Genomic DNA, 18,600 nt, shown 5'->3' with positions numbered 1-18,600 from the left:
TCACCGTACTAGTATCACAAATTAGGATTGCTTACATTTTATTTTGCAATTCTCTCGTTGGTCAAAACTCAAAAGATAGTCCACATGAAAATCACATACATTTATAATGTATTCATGAATAATCGCAGTTTTCACAGTTTACACGATTTTTGAGTTCTGATTATTCAATTGAACTCTCTACGTTCACCGTATCATAAAAAAAATCTCATATCTTAAGTTGTTCAAGCTGTGATGTTGATGATTTGATGAACAAAAAGGGATTAAGAGAGGAGAAAAATAAATTCTTCTCATTATTAAAGAGAATAAAAAATCTCCTTAAAAAATATTTATTAAATTATTACATTTTATATACTATGCTATGTACTCTTTATGTACTTCTGTTACAAAAATTACGTTATACCTATTATTGATAAAAAAATCTAGGTATCTAAAAAATTTGTGCTTGTGCGCACGACTACTGATTACACGGTTGAATTAAAAAATAAAAAAAAATAAAATAGAATAACGGTTCCATCTTCCTTTTCTTCAGCTTCTTTAGACTTGAAGCGTCGCGGCGGCGCCTTCTTCCTTCGATGCCTTTGGCTTCGCGGTCCTCGTCTTCTCTCTCCTTAGAATGTGCTTCTTTACGCGCCGCCTTACGCGCCGCCTTACGCGCCGCCTTACCTTCCTATTTCCCAAGACGGATGCGAGACAACTCTTCCTCGACTTGGCGAATATGATTTTGGGTTTGAACTCCCGTTCAAGAAAAACAATAAATTGTAGCATTTAGAGATAAATTAATTGATATTCTACTAATTTTGTCATTTAATCTCATTTACAATAAGAGATACTAAAAATAAGAATTTTTGAATTTTTTGTATAATTACTAAAACTAATTAATAACTATTTTAGAGTTAATATATTTAACACTACATTAAAAAAAACAAACAATACATAATATATTACATTTTTATTAATTAAATTATTATAATTCAAATTAATTTTAACAAAATAATTTAAAATTATAATTTTAATCTTATCACGTGCATGAGACAGATTATTACACTTATAAATACATGTATTTGGTTATATTAACATTATATAATAGAGTAAAATTATTATAAAAAAATATTTTATAATAAATCTTATGTACTTTTTATGTACTTTTACTATAATTAATTATTATCAATATTAAACTAATAAAAAATAATTTAAGCAATACATTATTTTTATCTAAACTTATATATTTTGTCCACACTTTACTTAAAATCCACTCTTAAATAAATTTAAAATTAAGTGTGAATTTGAAAAGGATGCAAAAGGCTAAAGGGACGGGAGAAAAATGCTGCCTTGCTTTCAATTTGTTAAGTGTAGATTTTGTGTGATCTAAGTTTGGACATGTGTTAAGGTTTTTGGCAATCCTTAGTTGACTCTTAAATTGACCTACCTAGGATAACAAAAGAAAGATGACTGGAATAATTTGAAGAGAAATTTTTGGAACCAGCTATTTTTATTATTTTTATTTATTTATATATGCAAATTTAAAAAAATATAAATACAAATTGCATTGATTTTGGAACCAACTATTTTAATAAATTCATGCATACATACGATATAGAAAAAAATCATATGTAGAATAATATTATTAAAAATAGGAGTAACATTATTATTTTTCTAAAACATTCATGCTAGCCAATATCATCTAATACAGCTAGGTTTAGAACATCATCATCTAGCAGGTTATTTTCTCTCTTTATTTTTCATATATAATTAATTGGGCTTTATTTTCAGAAAATTAATTAATATGAATAATTTTTTTTAAAGAACCAAAATGTTTTTAAAGGAACCAACAAAGAACCAAAATGTTTTTTTTTTTTTGGGTTTACAAGGACCAAAATATTTATACCAATCTCATTTGAGGTTTAGAATACTTCAAAAATAAAATATATATGTAGCGCTTTTTTGGAGTTAAAAAAATAGTCCTTACGTAGGGCTAACAAATTTTTGTGAGTTTTCTTTTGAGTAAAAGGCCCATAAGGATGGAGAAAGTGCCACTCCTAGAGTGTATTGGGCTCTTCTTTTAGGTCTTTCTTCCCACAATATATTCTAATTCGATATGTTAAATATTAATCTATTGCAGATCTAAATTTTATTTAGAAATTTGTTAATAAGTGTTGTATACACATGACAAAATTTGAGCTCCTGACACTTGTTTAAACGGATCCTTTGACCAATCCAACTTAGTTTCTTTTTGGGTCTATTTAATGTCCATATTGATTAGTTGAATTTTTATTGAAGGCCCATAACTCCTAAGGTTGCAAGTAATGTTATCTTTAAATTAGTGTAAAAAAAAATGTTCTGAAATTATAGAGGACTACTGTTGTGATAAGATTGGATGTCAATTAATATAGGCGGTTGATATTTATTTCCAACACTGAATGAACTTGGAAATCAAACTTCATATGCCTATATATAGAGGCAATCTTAGGAATGTTATACACACAGTAATAAAACATTCCATTTTTTCTCTTATATAATATCCTTCTCTTTATATACTACCAATAAATTTTTTCTCTCTTTGATCTCTTTGTAATTTTAAATTATAATATTTATAATATTAGTAAAGAGATAAACTACTTATATTATAGTGATATAAGAGTATATTTATATTTTTCTATTTTATATTATTTTACAACACGTTATCAGCACGAGACTCTGATCAAATTTTTAGGAAGACTTAGGTAACAAATTTTTATTATGTCGAAGCTCTCTCATCTTGAATTCAATGCTCTTGATATACCTGGAAATAATTATTTATCATGGATACTAGATGCTAAAATCCATCTTGATTCAATGGATCTTGGAGATACCATTAAGGTTGAAAATAATGCATCCCAGAAGGATAAAGCCAAAGTCATGATTTTTCTTCGTCGTCATCTTGACGAAAGATTGAAAAATGAATATCTCACATTAAAAGATCCTGCAGATCTTTGAAAAGACCTTGAAGAAAGGTACAATCATAAAAAAACGGTGATACTTCCTCAAGCTCGATATGAATGGACGCACTTGCGTCTACAAGATTTTAAATCTATAAATGAATATAATTCTGCAATGTTTCGAATTACCTCACGAATGAAATTATGTGGGGAAAAGATAACTGATCATGATATGTTGGAGAAAACTTTCTCAACCTTCCATGCCTCGAATGTGCTCCTACAGCAGCAGTATCGAGAAAAAGGGTTTAAAAAATATTCTGAGTTAACTTCTTGCCTTCTTGTTGCTGAACGCAACAATGAGTTGCTCTTGAAAAATCATGAAGCGCGCCCAACTGGCACCGCCCCATTTTCTGAAGTAAATGTGCCAAATTACCCCAGAAGAGGTAAATGGCAAGGTTTTAATAACAAGAAAAATTATGGAAGGAAAATGAATTATATTCAAAAGAGAGGATCTCACCAGAAGTGGGATAAAGAAAGAAATATCGGGCAAAATAAATCAACAGATGATAAGTGTTTCCGTTGTGGTGGAAAGGGCCATTGGTCACGTACCTGCCGTACCCCAAGGCACCTAGTCGATCTTTACCAGGCATCTTTGAAAAAGGACGACAAGGGAAAAGAATCGAATTTCGTTTCAAATGATGCTGAAAATTCCACCACTCATTATGATGTATCTGATTTCTTTGAGGATCCTGAAGGAAATATTGGTCATTTGATCAATGATGGAATAGTTTAATGTGTGAGATTGTTAAGTATTCATATAAATAAATAATGTAAAGAACTTATTGTTAGGTTTTATTTTCTATGTATTTAAGTTTCAAATATGATGAAGTATTAATGTTTATGAATTTTGAAATCATTAAATATGTCATGTTTTAAAATAAAGAGTGAACACCCAACTCGGTCCCTGTCCTTTTTTTGGATAGACATCACGGCCCTTGTCCAAAAAAAAAGGGACATATCGGTCCCTGTCCCATACTTTTGTGAGACATCCCGGTCCTTCCGTCATCTCCCCTGACCAAAACAGATGGAACTTGCCTACGTATCAGTTAATGTTGCTGAGTTGGAGGTTAATAATCTGTTAAGTTCCACGTGGCCATTAAGAAATGGACAGGGGTCGATTTGTCCCCCTTTGGAGACCTAAAACTACGTCGTTTTAGTGGTTCTCGCCACGTGCTATTAGGGAATGGTAAGGGGTCGTTCTGTCCCGCTGTAGAAATAAAAAACGACCTCGTTTTTAGTCTTCACTGAAATACAATGGTTTGAAAGTGATTCGACGCTGCTAATCTCTCACTCTTCTCCCAACCCAAATACAAACCCTAGGAGACCATGATTGGTAATGAAGAGCGTTGTTCATCATCAAACCCACGAAGTAGAGACGATTCAGGCTGGGACCTAAATTTTGGTGGGAGTGCTGGAGCTCCGAGGAAGAAGAAATGGGTTGCCTCAATTTGTTATTGTGGCTCTCATGCAATATTGTTCATGTCAGGGATGGTGAAGAATCCAGACAGATTATTCTTTCGCTGCCCAAAATTCAAGGTAGTTTTTGAGAGTTTAGCTAATTTTTTGTTTTCAATTTCTATTCCACAGATGATAACAAATGTTAAACTTTTTTGTAGACTGAAAAATGGCATTGCAACTTCTTTGCATGGCTAGATGATTATGTATCTTCATGTGGTGAGGATGCTAACAAGGCTGTCTCATTTGGGGCATCAAAGCAGAAGCAGAATCGATTGGAAGGCCATGGTTATGTGGTGGATAACAAAGTTAATGAGTTGGAGAAAATATTAATTGGTTTGGAGGATCAATTAGATTACTGTAGACTGAAAATGGGTGAAAGTAGATGTATTAGGTATGGGTTTGATTTGTTAGCATTTTTTAGTGGGGTTGTAATTGCAAGCTTGTTTAGAGCAAGTGTGTAGGAATTTGATAGCTGAATTTTGGTATTTCACTGAGTTGAGTTGTGAACAACACTTTTGATGATGAATGAAGTAGAAATTATTGTGTTGAATTTGTAAAATTTGAACCATAGCCTGTGATGAATATGTTAAATCTCATCCCTATATTGATAGATAATGGCATATATGTCATGACATAAATTTAACAAATATGCATGCTAGCTAAGTAGCACTAAGTATCTACAGTCAAAGAAAGATCCATGTTAATATATTGATAATTAAGGAACAGTATAGTTGTTGAAACAACTTAACACATAATATGCCATTCAAAATATGGGCAGTAACATGACCCTGAGTCAGATAACCAAAATATAGGGATCTCAACCAAAAGCCCTATACCTAAAACCAATAGTAGTAAGTAGCAAAACATAGAAGTTTTTTTTGAAGCAAAACATGTGTCCTAAAAGCTTGTAGCCAAGATACAAAACAACAACGAAAGGTACTCCAAGTTCACATCTTTTTTGGTTTCTACAGCGGGACAGAACGACCCCTTACCATTCCCTAATAGCACGTGGAGAAAACCACTAAAACGACATAGTTTTAGGTCTCCAAAGGGGGACAAATCGACTCCTGTCCATTTTCTAATGGCCACGTGGAACTTAACAGACTATTAACCTCCAACTCAGCAACGTTAACTGACACGTAGGCAAGTTCTGTCTGTTTTGGTCAGGGGAGATGACGGAAGGACCGGGATGTCTCACAAAAGTATGGGACAGGGACTGATACGTCCCTTTTTTTTGGACAAGGGCCGTGATGTCCATCGAGAAAAAGGACAGGGACCGGGTTGGGTGTTCACTCTAAAATAAAATTTTAGTATATGATATTATTTTATGTGCAGAATTTCTTAGAAAAATAATTCCAATCAAGTTTTCAATTTAACTGTGCATACTACTCATTTTATTATTATTTGTTTTTGAAGAGAATGGCAAGGATATGTAATGAAGATGTATGCCTTGCGGATAGTGCAAGTGCGCACACTATTCTCAAAAGTGATATATATTTTACCCATCTTGTGCCAAAAGAAGAATGTGTTAATACTATAATTGGCTCAGGCAATGTGATTGAAGGCTCCAGAAGAGCTATAATTTTTTTTCCCAGAGGAACAAAATTCATAATAAATAATGCACTGTTGTCTACCAAGTCTCGAAGAAACTTGTTGAGTTTTAAAGTTATTCGCCGAAATGGATATCATATTGAGACTATGAATGAGGAAAATCATGAGTATTTATGTATCACAACTCATGATTCAAATAAGAAAGTTATATTAGAAAAATTATCCTCACTTTTATCTGGGTTATATTATACCAAGATTAGTGCAATTGAATCACATGCCACTGTAAACCAGAAGTTTACTAGCCCAAATGAATTCATAACTTAGCACGACCGATTGGGTCATCCAGGAACAACCATGATGAGGAGAATTATTGAAAACTCCCATGGACATTCACTAAAGAACCAGAAGATTCTTAAATCTAGTGAATTTTGTTGTGCTGCATGTTCTCAGGAAAAGTTAATTTTAAGACCATCACCAGTAAAGATTGGATTTGAGTCCCCTGAATTTCTAGAAAGGATTCAAGGTGATATATGTGGACCTATTCATCCACCATGTGGATCTTTTAGATATTTTATGGTCCTAATAGACGCATTTTCGAGATAGTCACATGTGTGCTTATTATCTTCTCGCAACCTGGCGTTTGCGAGATTACTGGCTCAAATTATTCGATTAAAAGTACAATTTCTAGAAATTTCAATCAAAGCAATTCGTCTTGATAATGCTGGTGAATTTACTTCCCAAGCTTTTGATGCATATTGTATGGCTAATAGAATAAGTGTTGAACATCCAGTAGTTTATGTTCACACACAAAATGGGTTAGCAAAATCACTTATTAAACGCCTCCAATTAATTGCTAGACCCTTGCTTATGAGAACAAATCTCCCAACCTCGGTTTGGGGGCATGCTATTTTACATGCAGCAGCACTTATTCGTTTGAGGCCAACGAGTTACCATCAGTTCTCTCCTATGCAACTAGCATTTGGCCAGCAGCCAAATGTTTCCCATTTAAGAATATTCGGGTGTGCGATATATGTTCCCATTGCACCACCTAATCGCACCAAAATGGGACCCCAAAGAAAATCGGGGATATATGTTGGATATGATTCTCCCTCTATAGTAAGGTATCTTGAGATACAAACGGGAGATGTATTTAAAGCCCGGTTTGCGGATTGTCATTTTGATGAATCAAAATTTCTAACATTAGAGGGAGAGAATAAGCTTCCTGAAAAGGAACTTAATTGGAATGCATCATCGTTGATGCATTTAGATCCTCGATCAGGGCAATGTGAACTAGAAGTTCAAAAGATTATACATTTGCAAAGAATAGCAAATGAATTGCCTAATGCATTTTCCAATACAAAGAGAATAACCAAATCTTATATACCAGTGGAAAATGCCCCAATTCGAATTGATGTCCCAGTAGGACAAATAGCCACTGAAGCAAATACACGCCAGAAGTGTAGCAGGCCTGTCGGTTCCAAAGATAAAAATTCTCGAAAGAGAAAAGAGGTAAATAATATTCCTGTTAAAAAAGACATAGTAGAGACACCTGCAGTTGTCCAAAATTCTGATATAGTTTTAATGCCAGAAGACGTTCAGGTACCTAAAAATTGTGAAAATGACGAGATCTCGATAAATTATGTCTTTACAGAAAAGAAATGGGACCGAAATAAGATAATTGTCAATGAAATATTTGCATATAATGTGGCATTGAATATCATGCATGAAAGTAAGGATCTTGAGCCAAGATCAGTCGAAGAATGTCGACAAAGGAATGATTGGCCAAAATGGAAAGAAGCCATGAAGGCTGAGTTAGACTCACTTGCAAAACGTGAAGTCTTTGGACCTATAGTCCGTACACCAGAAGATGTAAAACCTGTTGAATACTGGTGGGTATTTGTGAGAAAACAAAATGAGAAAAATGAAGTTGTGCGCTATAAAGCCCAACTTGTGGCACAAGGTTTTTCACAAAGGCCCGGTATAGATTATGAAGAAACGTATTCCCCTGTAGTGGATGCGATAACATTGCGTTATTTGGTCAGTTTATCTGCATATTGTAAACTGCATATGCATTTAATGGATGTGGTAACAGCCTATTTGTACGGCTCATTAGATCGTGATATCTATATGAAAGTCCCTGAAGGGTTAAAGATGTCTAAACCATCCGATGAATATTCGCAAGGGTTATACTCAATCAAATTGTAAAGATCTCTATATGGTCTGAAGCAATCTGGACGAATGTGGTATAATCGTCTTACTGAGTATCTGGCCAAAAATGGATTCAAGAATGATGATATCTGTCTATGCGTTTTCATAAAGAAATCTGCATCTAGGTTCATTATAATTGCTGTGTACGTTGATGATTTAAATATCATTGGAACTCCTGAAGAGATTCCAACAATTATAAAAACTCTAAAAGAAGAGTTTGAGATGAAAGATCTTTGAAGAACTAAATTTTGTCTCGGCCTGCAGATCGAGCATATAAAAAATAGGATCTTTATTCATCAAACAACATATACAGAGAAAATCTTGAAGAGATTTTATATGGATAAGTCACATCCATTAAGTACTCCAATGATCGTAAGATCTTTGGATGTGAAAAAGGATCAATTTCGTCCTAAAGAAGAAAATGAAGATATCCTTGGTCTTGAAGTACCATATCTTAGTGCCATTGGAGTACTAATGTTCTTGCTAATAATACGCGACCTGACATATCATTCGCGGTGAATTTACTAGCAAGGTATATTTCCTCTCCAACCAGAAGACATTGGAGTGGAATCAAGCAAATCTTTCAATATCTTCATGGAACGGTTGATATGGGATTATTTTATCCCTATGGATCTAAGTCACAATTAGTTGGCTATACAGATGCTGGATACTTGTCTGGTCCACATAAAGGGAGATCTCAAACAGGATACCTATTCACATATGGTGGTACAGCCATATCATGGAGGTCCACGAAATAGACGATTGCTGCAACATTCTCTAATCATGCCGAAATACTAGCGATACATGAAGCTAGTCGCGAGTGTTTTTGGCTGAGGAGTTTGATTCAATATATTCTGTCATCACGTGGACTGATTGATCATAAGATAGCTCCAACTGTCTTGTTTGAAGATAATACAGCATGCATTGCTCAACTTAAGGGTGGATACATCAAAGGTGATAGAACAAAGCATATTTCTCCCAAATTCTTCTTCACTCATGATCTTCAAAATCAAGGGACAATTGATGTCCAACAGATCCGTTCAAGTGGCAATCTGGCAGATTTATTCACAAAGTCACTCCCAAAATCCTCCTTTGAAAGATTGGTACATGAGATTGGGATGCGCCAGTTTCGAGACATTAAATGATATTGACAAGAGGAGGAGACTGTACTTTTTTTTTCCTTGATCAGGTTTTTTTCCATTGAGTTTTTCTTGACAAGGTTTTTAATGAGGCAGTCCCCATCACTAGAGGATTTTGTACTCTTTTTCCTTCACTAAAATTTTTTTCCCATTGGATTTTTCTTTAGTAAGATTTTAACGAGGCAATAATTCTAAATGGGCATCCAAGAGGAAGTGTTGTGATAAGATTGGATGCCCATTAATATGGGCGGTTGATATTTATTTCCAACACTGAATGAACTTGGAAATCAAACTTCATATGCTTATATATAGAGGCAATCTTAGGAATGTTATACACACAGTAATAAAACATTCCATTCTCTCTCTTATATAATATCCTTCTCTTTATATACTGCCAATAAATTTTTTGTCTCTTTGGTCTCTTTGTAATTTTAAATTATAATATTTATAATATTAGTAAATAAATAAACTATTTATATTATAGTGATATAAGAGCATATTTATATTTTTCTATTTTATATTATTTTACAACACTACTACCTATATTTTAATTATTTTCTTAGAAAAGTGATAATGCTACTTTTTCTTATAAGATTTTTTTCAAATTACTCTTTATCTATTTATCATAGTGAAAAGAGAAATATTTATTATGAGGATACTTTCAATATAACATATAATAGAGAAGCGTGTTCTTAATAATTTTGTGTTATTACCTTAGGAAAATAAGAATTGATCGAGCGAGGACACTTGCATAGTGACATAGTGTGGTGTCCAGTTTATGGTTTTCTAGCCACTAATGGTTAATCATTTTTTTATTGAGTGAATACTCCATTCGGTCCCTAACAATTATTTTGAAAAGATAACAAGGCTCCCAAAAAAAATATTCAATTCGGTTCTTAATATTTTTGTTAGGACTGATTAGTTCCTATACAAAAAAAAAACAACCAGAATTTTTTTTGTACATAGGCCTCATTATCCTTTCAAGATAATTATCAGGAATCGGATTGAATTTTTTTTTATTAAAGACCTCATTGTATTTCGAAATAATTGTCAGGACTATTTTGAGTTTTATTCTTTTTTATTATATATTTTAGTACTCTTATATTACCAATAACCAAGGTGTTGTTATTGAACACAGCTAAAAACAAGGTGTTCTTTTGTCACCTAGAAAAAGCAAGTGTTTCTTTTACTAGGCCCATATATATATATATCCTTTTATGAAAACAAAAGTGATTTTGAACAAAAAGTAGTGATAAGGATCAATTTCAGAAACAAAAATTTTATTTAATATGACGTGGGTGTGACGAGATACTGCAAAGGAGAACAATAGTAGTGGCTATAGCCTTAATGGACCAAAGTTAACAGTGAATTATTTATATTTTAAGTTTGAGTATTTTCAAATTTAATTATGGAATTTATTTTCATGTATCAACACACTATTTAATGTAAAATAATGCTATATATTTAAGTTTTTTTATTAATTAAATTTAATTAAATTGATCTATTATAATAAAAATTAGTTATAGTTAATATTATTTAAAGTTTTATTATTTAACTTGATTAGACTTAATAGACTTAATTCGGTGAAGCTTTTTGAACAGGTGTTTATGCTTTTTAAAAGCACAAGTTCTTCATTTTTTGATTGGTAAATCAAAAAGATCACGTACTTTGTACTTGCAGTTTTTAAAAGATCGGAATATTTTTTAAAATATCTAAGGTAGAACTTTTTAAAATTGACTTGTGTTTTTTAAAATTTAAAAGTTTAATATAACCTCATATATTAACTAATTTTCAAATTTAACGGTTAAATTTATGTCTTTTATAGTATTTTTAAATTTTAAAAACTATTTTACTAAATATAATTATTGTTGTTTATGTTTATTAAAAATAATTTTAATTTGATTTACCAAAACCTTTTTTTAAAAGTAATCTTTTAAAATCTAACTTTATAAACTATTTTTAAAAATTAAAAATTTTGCCAAACTAAATTTTAGATGTGTAATATTTCTTTTTAATGTATTGTTATATTATAAAAATAGATAAATTTTAAATTTATTATTTAAAAAATTATTTAAATGTATGATGAATAATTTTGTAAGAATTTTTATACTATTAATTATATCAAAATCAAACTCTTTAATTGTGATTGCTCATAAATTTAATTTATCTAATCAGTCAATTGTATGCTTAAAAAAAATACTAAATAGTGAAAACCATATGTAAATATATATTGAAGATCATTTTGTTTAGATATCAAAGTTTTTATAAAAAATTGTGACGTTTGTAACACTATCTTTTTATGTGCAGTCTATATCTATAATTTATTTTCTTTTCTCCAAACAATATATAAATATAAAGTTAGTCTCTTTTCTCAAAACACTATATAAATATAGAGTAATTCACCTCTATAAACAAAACAATTTTAAAATTATCTGAATTTTCTAAAAACAAAAACATCACTTAGATATTTCATTCAATAATTTTATGTGAATCGAATTCATTGAATTTGAATATGATTAAATGGATTTAAGTGTGTCGCATAAAAAATTTATCTTTTAAAGTATCAAAAATGTCGCAATTAGCATCATGCTTATAACAGTTGGGTTAAATTGAACTCTAATCATAAACTAAATCTCGCTGAATATAAAATTAATAACTTAAAAAATCTAATATAGTCTACAACTTTTTTAGGTATCATTTCAAGTTCTCAAAATCTAACCAACTAACATATTATTACTTCTACACAGCGATTATATTTGTTACGGCCTGGCCCAAATATCGCGAGGGCCGACCCGACCCGAACGGTCGGGTGCGAGGCACTCATCCCCCGATCCGGACACGCGTCCTTGACAGCTCTCTACTACAGCTATCTTGGAAGCTTCGAGGAAGGTGGATCTGCCCTTGTGGGACCCACTTCTGACACAATATATAAGGGGAAGGTCATACCCCTCCCCCAAGGTACGTCACTAGCACATTTACACCTTTTCACCTTGACTGACTTGGGCGTTGGAGTGTCTTTGCAGGTGACACCCCCCTCTCCACCCGAAGAGCTCGTGATATCGGATACTCCACAAACCACACGCCAGGCCCTAAGAGCGACCGAACCTCACAATCAGCATCCACGATCCATCCCTGAACCGTCCGGTCTCCTGAAGAGCCGAACATTGGCGCCGTCTGTGGGGACTGAAAATGGATGCTATGCCAGGTGCGGCGGCCTCCGTGGCTTCCTCTCGGGGACGCACGAGGTCCCCCCCATGACAGTCTGAACCGTCCTCACGGTCCAGAGAACGATGCCCCTTTGGGGGAACTGGCAGCGGCAGCGCTAGGATAATGTAAGAACTGTGCCATAGGGTGCAGAACCTGGAGCGCCAGCTGGCCGACTAGGAACATCGTCAGTAAACCTCCGACCCAACCTACTCCCCATCTCCCGAGAGCCACGGAAGAACTTCTCAGAGAAGTCTCTTCCGGCGCACACCCACTCCAAGATCTGAATCTGAAAGTAGCCGGGAAGACGAAGAACGCCCGAGGAGACGGCATGACCCCTTGATATACGCCCGAACTAGATGGGCACGAGCCACTGAACGAGACCGGGAAAACGGTGGAGAAAGGGCGAGGAGAACTCGACAGCCCAGGACACGGGCCGCAGGGCAAGATCGAGAAAATGACAGAGAAAGGGCGAGGAGAACTCAATAACCTGTGATCATGGGCGTGACCCCTTTCTATCACTCTATCCTTGAGGTCCGGCTACCAAAGCATTTTGATAAGCCGACGGACATGGGGTACGATGGAACCCAAGACCCCCAGGAACATCTTACGGCCTTCGAGGCCAGAATGAACTTGGAGGGAGTAGGCGACGAAGTAAGGTGTCATGCGTTCTCGGTCACTCTGGTAGGGCCTGCAATACGGTGATTCAACAGCCTCCCGCAGGGCTCTGTTGCCAGGTTTTTGGATATTAGCCGCACTTTCCTGGCCCAATTTACTACCAGGATTGCAAAGGCAAAGCACTCGATCAACCTATTGAGAGTGACTCAGAGATCCGGCGAGCCGACCAGAAAATACCTAAATCGATTCAACGACGAGTGCTTGGAGATCGACGGGCTAACTGACTCGGTAGCCAGCCTATGTTTGACAAATGGACTTCTGAACGAGAACTTCAGAAAGCATCTCACCACGAAGCCGGTGTGGACGGTGCAGGAAATTCAAAGCATGGCCAGGGAGTTTATCAACGATGAAGAAGTCAGTCAAGTCGTGGCTGCTAATAAGAGACAGCCCTCCTACAATCAACCTCGGCAGCACGGGGGTGGAGAAAGGCAGAAGGAGCACGCCAGAGACGGCGGTCCGGGAAAGACATCCAGGCCGTTCCCTCGGATCGAAAAGTTCACCAATTACACCCCTTAACCGTCCCCATCGTAGAAGTTTATCAGCAGATAGCCGAGAAGGGAATTTTGTCGAAGCCCCAACCTCTGAAGGACCGAATTGGGGGGAACAAGAGCCTCTACTGTGATTATCATAAGGGCTATGGCCATAAGACGTAGGATTGCTTCGACCTCAAGGACGCGTTGGAACAAGCGATCTGAGATGGGAAACTGGCTGAGTTCTCCCACCTCATCGAGGAACCGAGGAGACGAGATCACGACCGTGAAGGAGAGGATAAGACCCGCTCAGTGAAGCGATGTCATGAGCCAGACGACAACAAACATGGCCTTACCGTAGTGAACGTGGTAACAGCAAGAAATGTGGCCCCAAGGTCTAAGTCGGCACACAAGAAGGACGCCAAGGTCCTAGCGGTTTCCTCATCTTCCGCGCAAAACTCCAAAAGGTTTCCACCTATCTCGTTCGGCTCGGAAGACCAATGGTTTGATGGGATCGCAGAAAGCCCTGCCATGGTCATAACGGCCAGAGTGGGAACCGGCCTCATCAAGCGGATCCTCGTAGACACCGGAGCCGACTCGAATATCATGTTCCGCAATGTGTTCGATGCCTTGGGTCTACGGGATGCCGACTTAAAGACTCACCAGCACGGTGTTGTAGAACTAGGTGACCACTTCATCAAGCCAGACAGGATAATCTCCCTGCCAATGTCCATAGGACTAGGACAGGAGCGAAGATCGATAATGGCTGAGTTCGTAGTTCTGCGAGACTCCACGGCCTACAACGTCATCCTAGGAAGGAAGACCATCAACGATCTCGGCGCACTGATCAGTACAAAGATGTTGGTAATGAAGTTCATCACTGACGGCGGATCCGTGGGATCCATAAAAGGAGACCTGGAAACGGCAGTCGCTTGCGACAATGCCAGTCTCCCATTAAGGAAGAAGTCCAAGGAAGCATCGAGAGTATTCCTTGCCGACCTGGACGCTAGAGTCGAGGACAAACCCAGACCTGAACCAGAGGGGAACTTAGAAAAATTCAGAGTTGGCGACACAGAGGAGAAGTTCACCTTCATAAACAGAAACCTCCCACACGACCTGAAGGAACCCCTAATGAAAATGATCAGGACTAACGGCGACCTGTTTGCTTGGACGCCAGCTGACATGCCGGGGATAGACCCCCAACTCATGTCACACCACTTGGCCGTCAAGCCGGAAGCCAAACCAGTGGCTCAGAGGAGAAGGAAGATGTCACAAGAAAGAGAGAAGGGGTAGCCAGGCAGACGGCCAGCCTCCTCGAAGCGGGATTTATCCGGGAGCTCGACTACTCGACTTGGCTGTCGAATGTAGTTCTAGTAAGAAAGCACAATGAAAAATGGAGGATATGTGTGGATTACTCTGATCTCAACAAAGCTTGCCCCAAGGACTGCTACCCCTTACCCAATATTGATGTGCTCGTCGACGTGGCGGCGGGATACCGGTATCTGAGCTTTATGGATGCTTATTTTGGCTACAATCAGATACTGATGGACCGGCCAGACGAGGAGAAGACAGCGTTCATAACGCCTGGAGGAACATACTGTTATATGGTAATGCCGTTCGGGCTGAAGAATGCAGGGGCCACCAACCAGAGGCTGATGAATAAGATATTCAGCGACCTCATAGGTAAAACGGTGGAAGTATACGTCGATGATGTCTTAGTAAAGACCACCCGACCTGATGACCTCGTAGTGGACCTGGAAAACGTATTCGCCTCCCTTCAACAACATGGCATGAGGCTCAACCCACTTAAGTGTGCCTTCGCCATGGAAGCAGAAAAGTTCTTGGGATTCATGATAACCCAAAGAGGGGTAGAGGCCAATCCGGAAAAATGTGAAGCAGTACTCCAGATGAAGAGCCCAGGGTGTGTCAAAGATGTCCAAAGGTTGACGGGGAGGCTCACCGCACTATCACGGTTCCTCGGAGCGTCGGCTGCTCGGTCGCTACCATTCTTCAACCTTATGAAAAAGGGGATAGCGTTTGAATGGACCCCGGCGTGTGAAGAAGCATTCAAGCATTTCAAAGAGATCCTCGCAACACCACCCGTTCTCGGGAAACCCAAGGCCGGAGAACCGCTCTACCTGTATTTAGCCATAACGGATGAAGCGATGGCGGCGGTTTTGGTACGGGAAGAAGAGAAGGTTCAGCAACCAATTTACTTCATGAGCAAAGCACTGCAAGGGACAGAATTGAGATACAGCAAACTAGAGAAGTTGGCACTTGCACTCCTAACCTCTTCCCGTAGATTACGACAATACTTCCAAGGTCACCAAGTGGTCGTGAGAACAGACCAGGGAATCCGCCAGATACTCTAGAAACCCGACCTAGCAGGAAGAATGATGACTTAGGCCATTGAGCTGTCCCAGTACGACTTGCAATATGAGCCCAGGCATGCGATTAAGGCGCAGACAATGGCCGATTTCTTAGTAGAAGTAACAGGGGACCCGGCCGAGAGAACGAGCATACGGTGGAGGCTCCATGTAGACGGGGCCTCCAACCAGACGTTCGGAGGTGCCGGGATCATCCTGGAGAGTTTCGTTGGAGTCGTATATGAACAGTCGATCAAGTTCGAGTTCCCAGTATCAAACAATCAAGCAGAGTACGAGGCCCTTCTGGGCGGTTTAATCTTAGCACGGGAAGTCGGAGCCACCAGGCTAGAAGTGTGCAGTGACTCGCAGGTCATCACTTCTCAGGTCAATGGGACCTACCAAGCCAGAGACTCCCTGTTGCAGAAGTATCTAGAGAAGGTCAAAGAATTGAGCAAACAATTCGAGGAGGTCACGATCCAACACGTTCCGAGAAAAAGGAACACACGGGCGGACCTCCTGTCCAAGCTAGCGAGCACCAAACCAGGGGCTGGCAACCGGTCTCTGATTCAGGGCTTGGTAAAGGAACCAGCAGTCACCCTCCACTTGACAAAGATAAATCCCTCCTGGATGGACTCGATAACCGACTTTCTAGAAAGCGGCAAGCTCCCTGACGACGAGAAGGTGGCCAAAACATTGAAAAGGGAGGCGGCCAAATACGCGACCATACAGGGGCAGTTGTTTAGAAAGGGACTCAGCCAACCTCTGTTGAAGTGCCTCCACCCCGACCAAACGGACTATGTGCTCAGAGAGGTCCACGAGGGGTGCTGCGGTCATCACATCGGAGGCAAGGCCCTGGCAAGAAAACTCGTTAGAGCCGGTTATTACTAGCCATCAATGATGAGGGACTCCGAAGAATTCGTAAGGAAATGCGTCAAGTGCCAGGAGAACGCCAGTTTCCATAAGGCGCCGGCTTCCGAGCTAAACCTGTTGACATCTTCCCGACCTTTCTTACAATGGGGAGTCGATCTCTTGGGACCCTTCCCGGTTAGTCCGGGACAAGTCAAATATCTCATAGTCGCCATCGACTATTAGACCAAGTGGATAGAGGCTAAGCTGCTAGCCAGCATATCGTCGTCCAATTGTCGAAAGTTTATGTGGAGACAGGTGATAACCCGATTCGGCATCCCGGAAGTCGTTATCTCTGATAACGGGACGCAGTTCACTGACAAGAAGTTCGTGGAGTTCCTCGCCGGTTTGGGTGTAAAGAAAAAGTTCTCATCCGTAGAACATCCTCAGATGAACGGCCAAATCGAGGCCGCAAACAAGGTCATCTTGCTGGGCCTCAAAAAAAGGCTCGATAACAAAAAGGGCGCATGGGATGACGAACTCGCATCAGTTCTTTGGTCTTACCGAACGACCGAGCAGTCGTCCACAGGAGAAACCCCTTTTCGCTTAACGTATGGAGTGGATGCTATGATACCCGTGGAGAACGGCGAGCCGAGCCCACGACTACTTCTGAAAGGAGTGGAGGAAGCTGTAGAAAAGGACCTAGTGGATGAGGCTAGAGAGATGACCCATTTGTCAGAGATAGAGCTAAAGCAAAGAATGGCCCTGCGTTAAAATACCAAAGTGCTCAGAAGAGAATTTGAACAAAACAACCTGGTCCTACGCCGCAACGACATCGGGCTGCCAACTAGAGGGGAAGGGAAGCTAGCGGCAAACTGAGAAGGCCCATACAGGGTCAAAGAAGTGATCGGCAAGGGCGCCTACAAATTGGAGAAGCTCGATGGCAGGGAAATCCTGAGAACCTGGAACGCAGGTAACTTAAGAAGATTTTACTCTTAATTCAAACACGCCGAGTAGGCGATTAAACGAGCTCAAATAATTTACTTTTGATAAGTACTTATTATTGAGATATACTAGTTTAACTGTCGATTAATGTTCACTTGTTAAATTCACTTTCCCCCTCTTATGCGTCCTGCGACAATGATGTTTCCACGAACACGGTACCCCGAGACTGATCACCCCGGGAACCAACTAAACAAACACGATAACAAATGGCTATAGCAATAGTAAAGCCACGACCTGGCTTCGTCAAATTACCACGCGACGGTAAACAAATGCAAGCGATAAGCCAATACCAACAAAACGGTAACAAAAATAAAACGAGAATGCGCTGCCGAGGAGGCGGAAAAAAGACAATAATTATAAGCTGGCCAAGCGGCTACCAAAATAGTTTAGACCACAATCTACAAAGTTCATCGAACCACGTGAAAAAGTTCTACAACAATTATTAACAAGGTGCAAGAGATCATTTCTTTGGCATATCGACAATCCTTCCATCTTTGATTGTTTTAAAAACGCCGATTGCCGATGTGTCGAAGTTAGGAGCCACGATTTTCACTTGAGCCTTAAGGGCCTCCTCAGTCATCAAGATCGCGCCTTTCCCCTGCTTCACGATCTCTTAGTGCTTCCTTTTAAACTCTTCAGCCTGGGCCTGAGCAGTCTTAGCCGACGAGACGACCTCATCACGTTCTTTCTCTAAAGCAAC

The 18,600-nt window shown here is 38.5% G+C and overlaps 1 protein-coding gene across 1 annotated transcript; it reads left to right on the top strand.

Moving 5' to 3' along the window:
• The first annotated feature begins 16,151 nt into the window (after positions 1-16,151).
• LOC148563148 (uncharacterized) lies at positions 16,152-16,937 on the top strand. Its single transcript, XM_088491195.1, has one exon. It carries the CDS (start codon positions 16,152-16,154, stop codon positions 16,935-16,937), a length of 786 nt encoding a protein of 261 aa, XP_088347321.1.
• Positions 16,938-18,600: the final 1,663 nt, after the last annotated feature.

The sequence above is a fragment of the Arachis ipaensis genome, chromosome B6 (assembly GCF_059453495.1).
Source record: "Arachis ipaensis isolate K30076 ecotype BB chromosome B6, ASM5945349v1, whole genome shotgun sequence".
NCBI classification, from domain to species: Eukaryota; Viridiplantae; Streptophyta; class Magnoliopsida; order Fabales; family Fabaceae; genus Arachis; species Arachis ipaensis.
Note: the sequence above shows the minus strand (reverse complement) of the source record. Positions and strands in the feature narration are given on the sequence as shown.

What these genes read in the sequence shown, in the direction of transcription:
- LOC148563148 (XM_088491195.1), top strand. Translation starts at nt 16,152, where the DNA reads ATGGCCGATTTCTTAGTAGAAGTAACAGGGGACCCGGCCGAGAGAACG.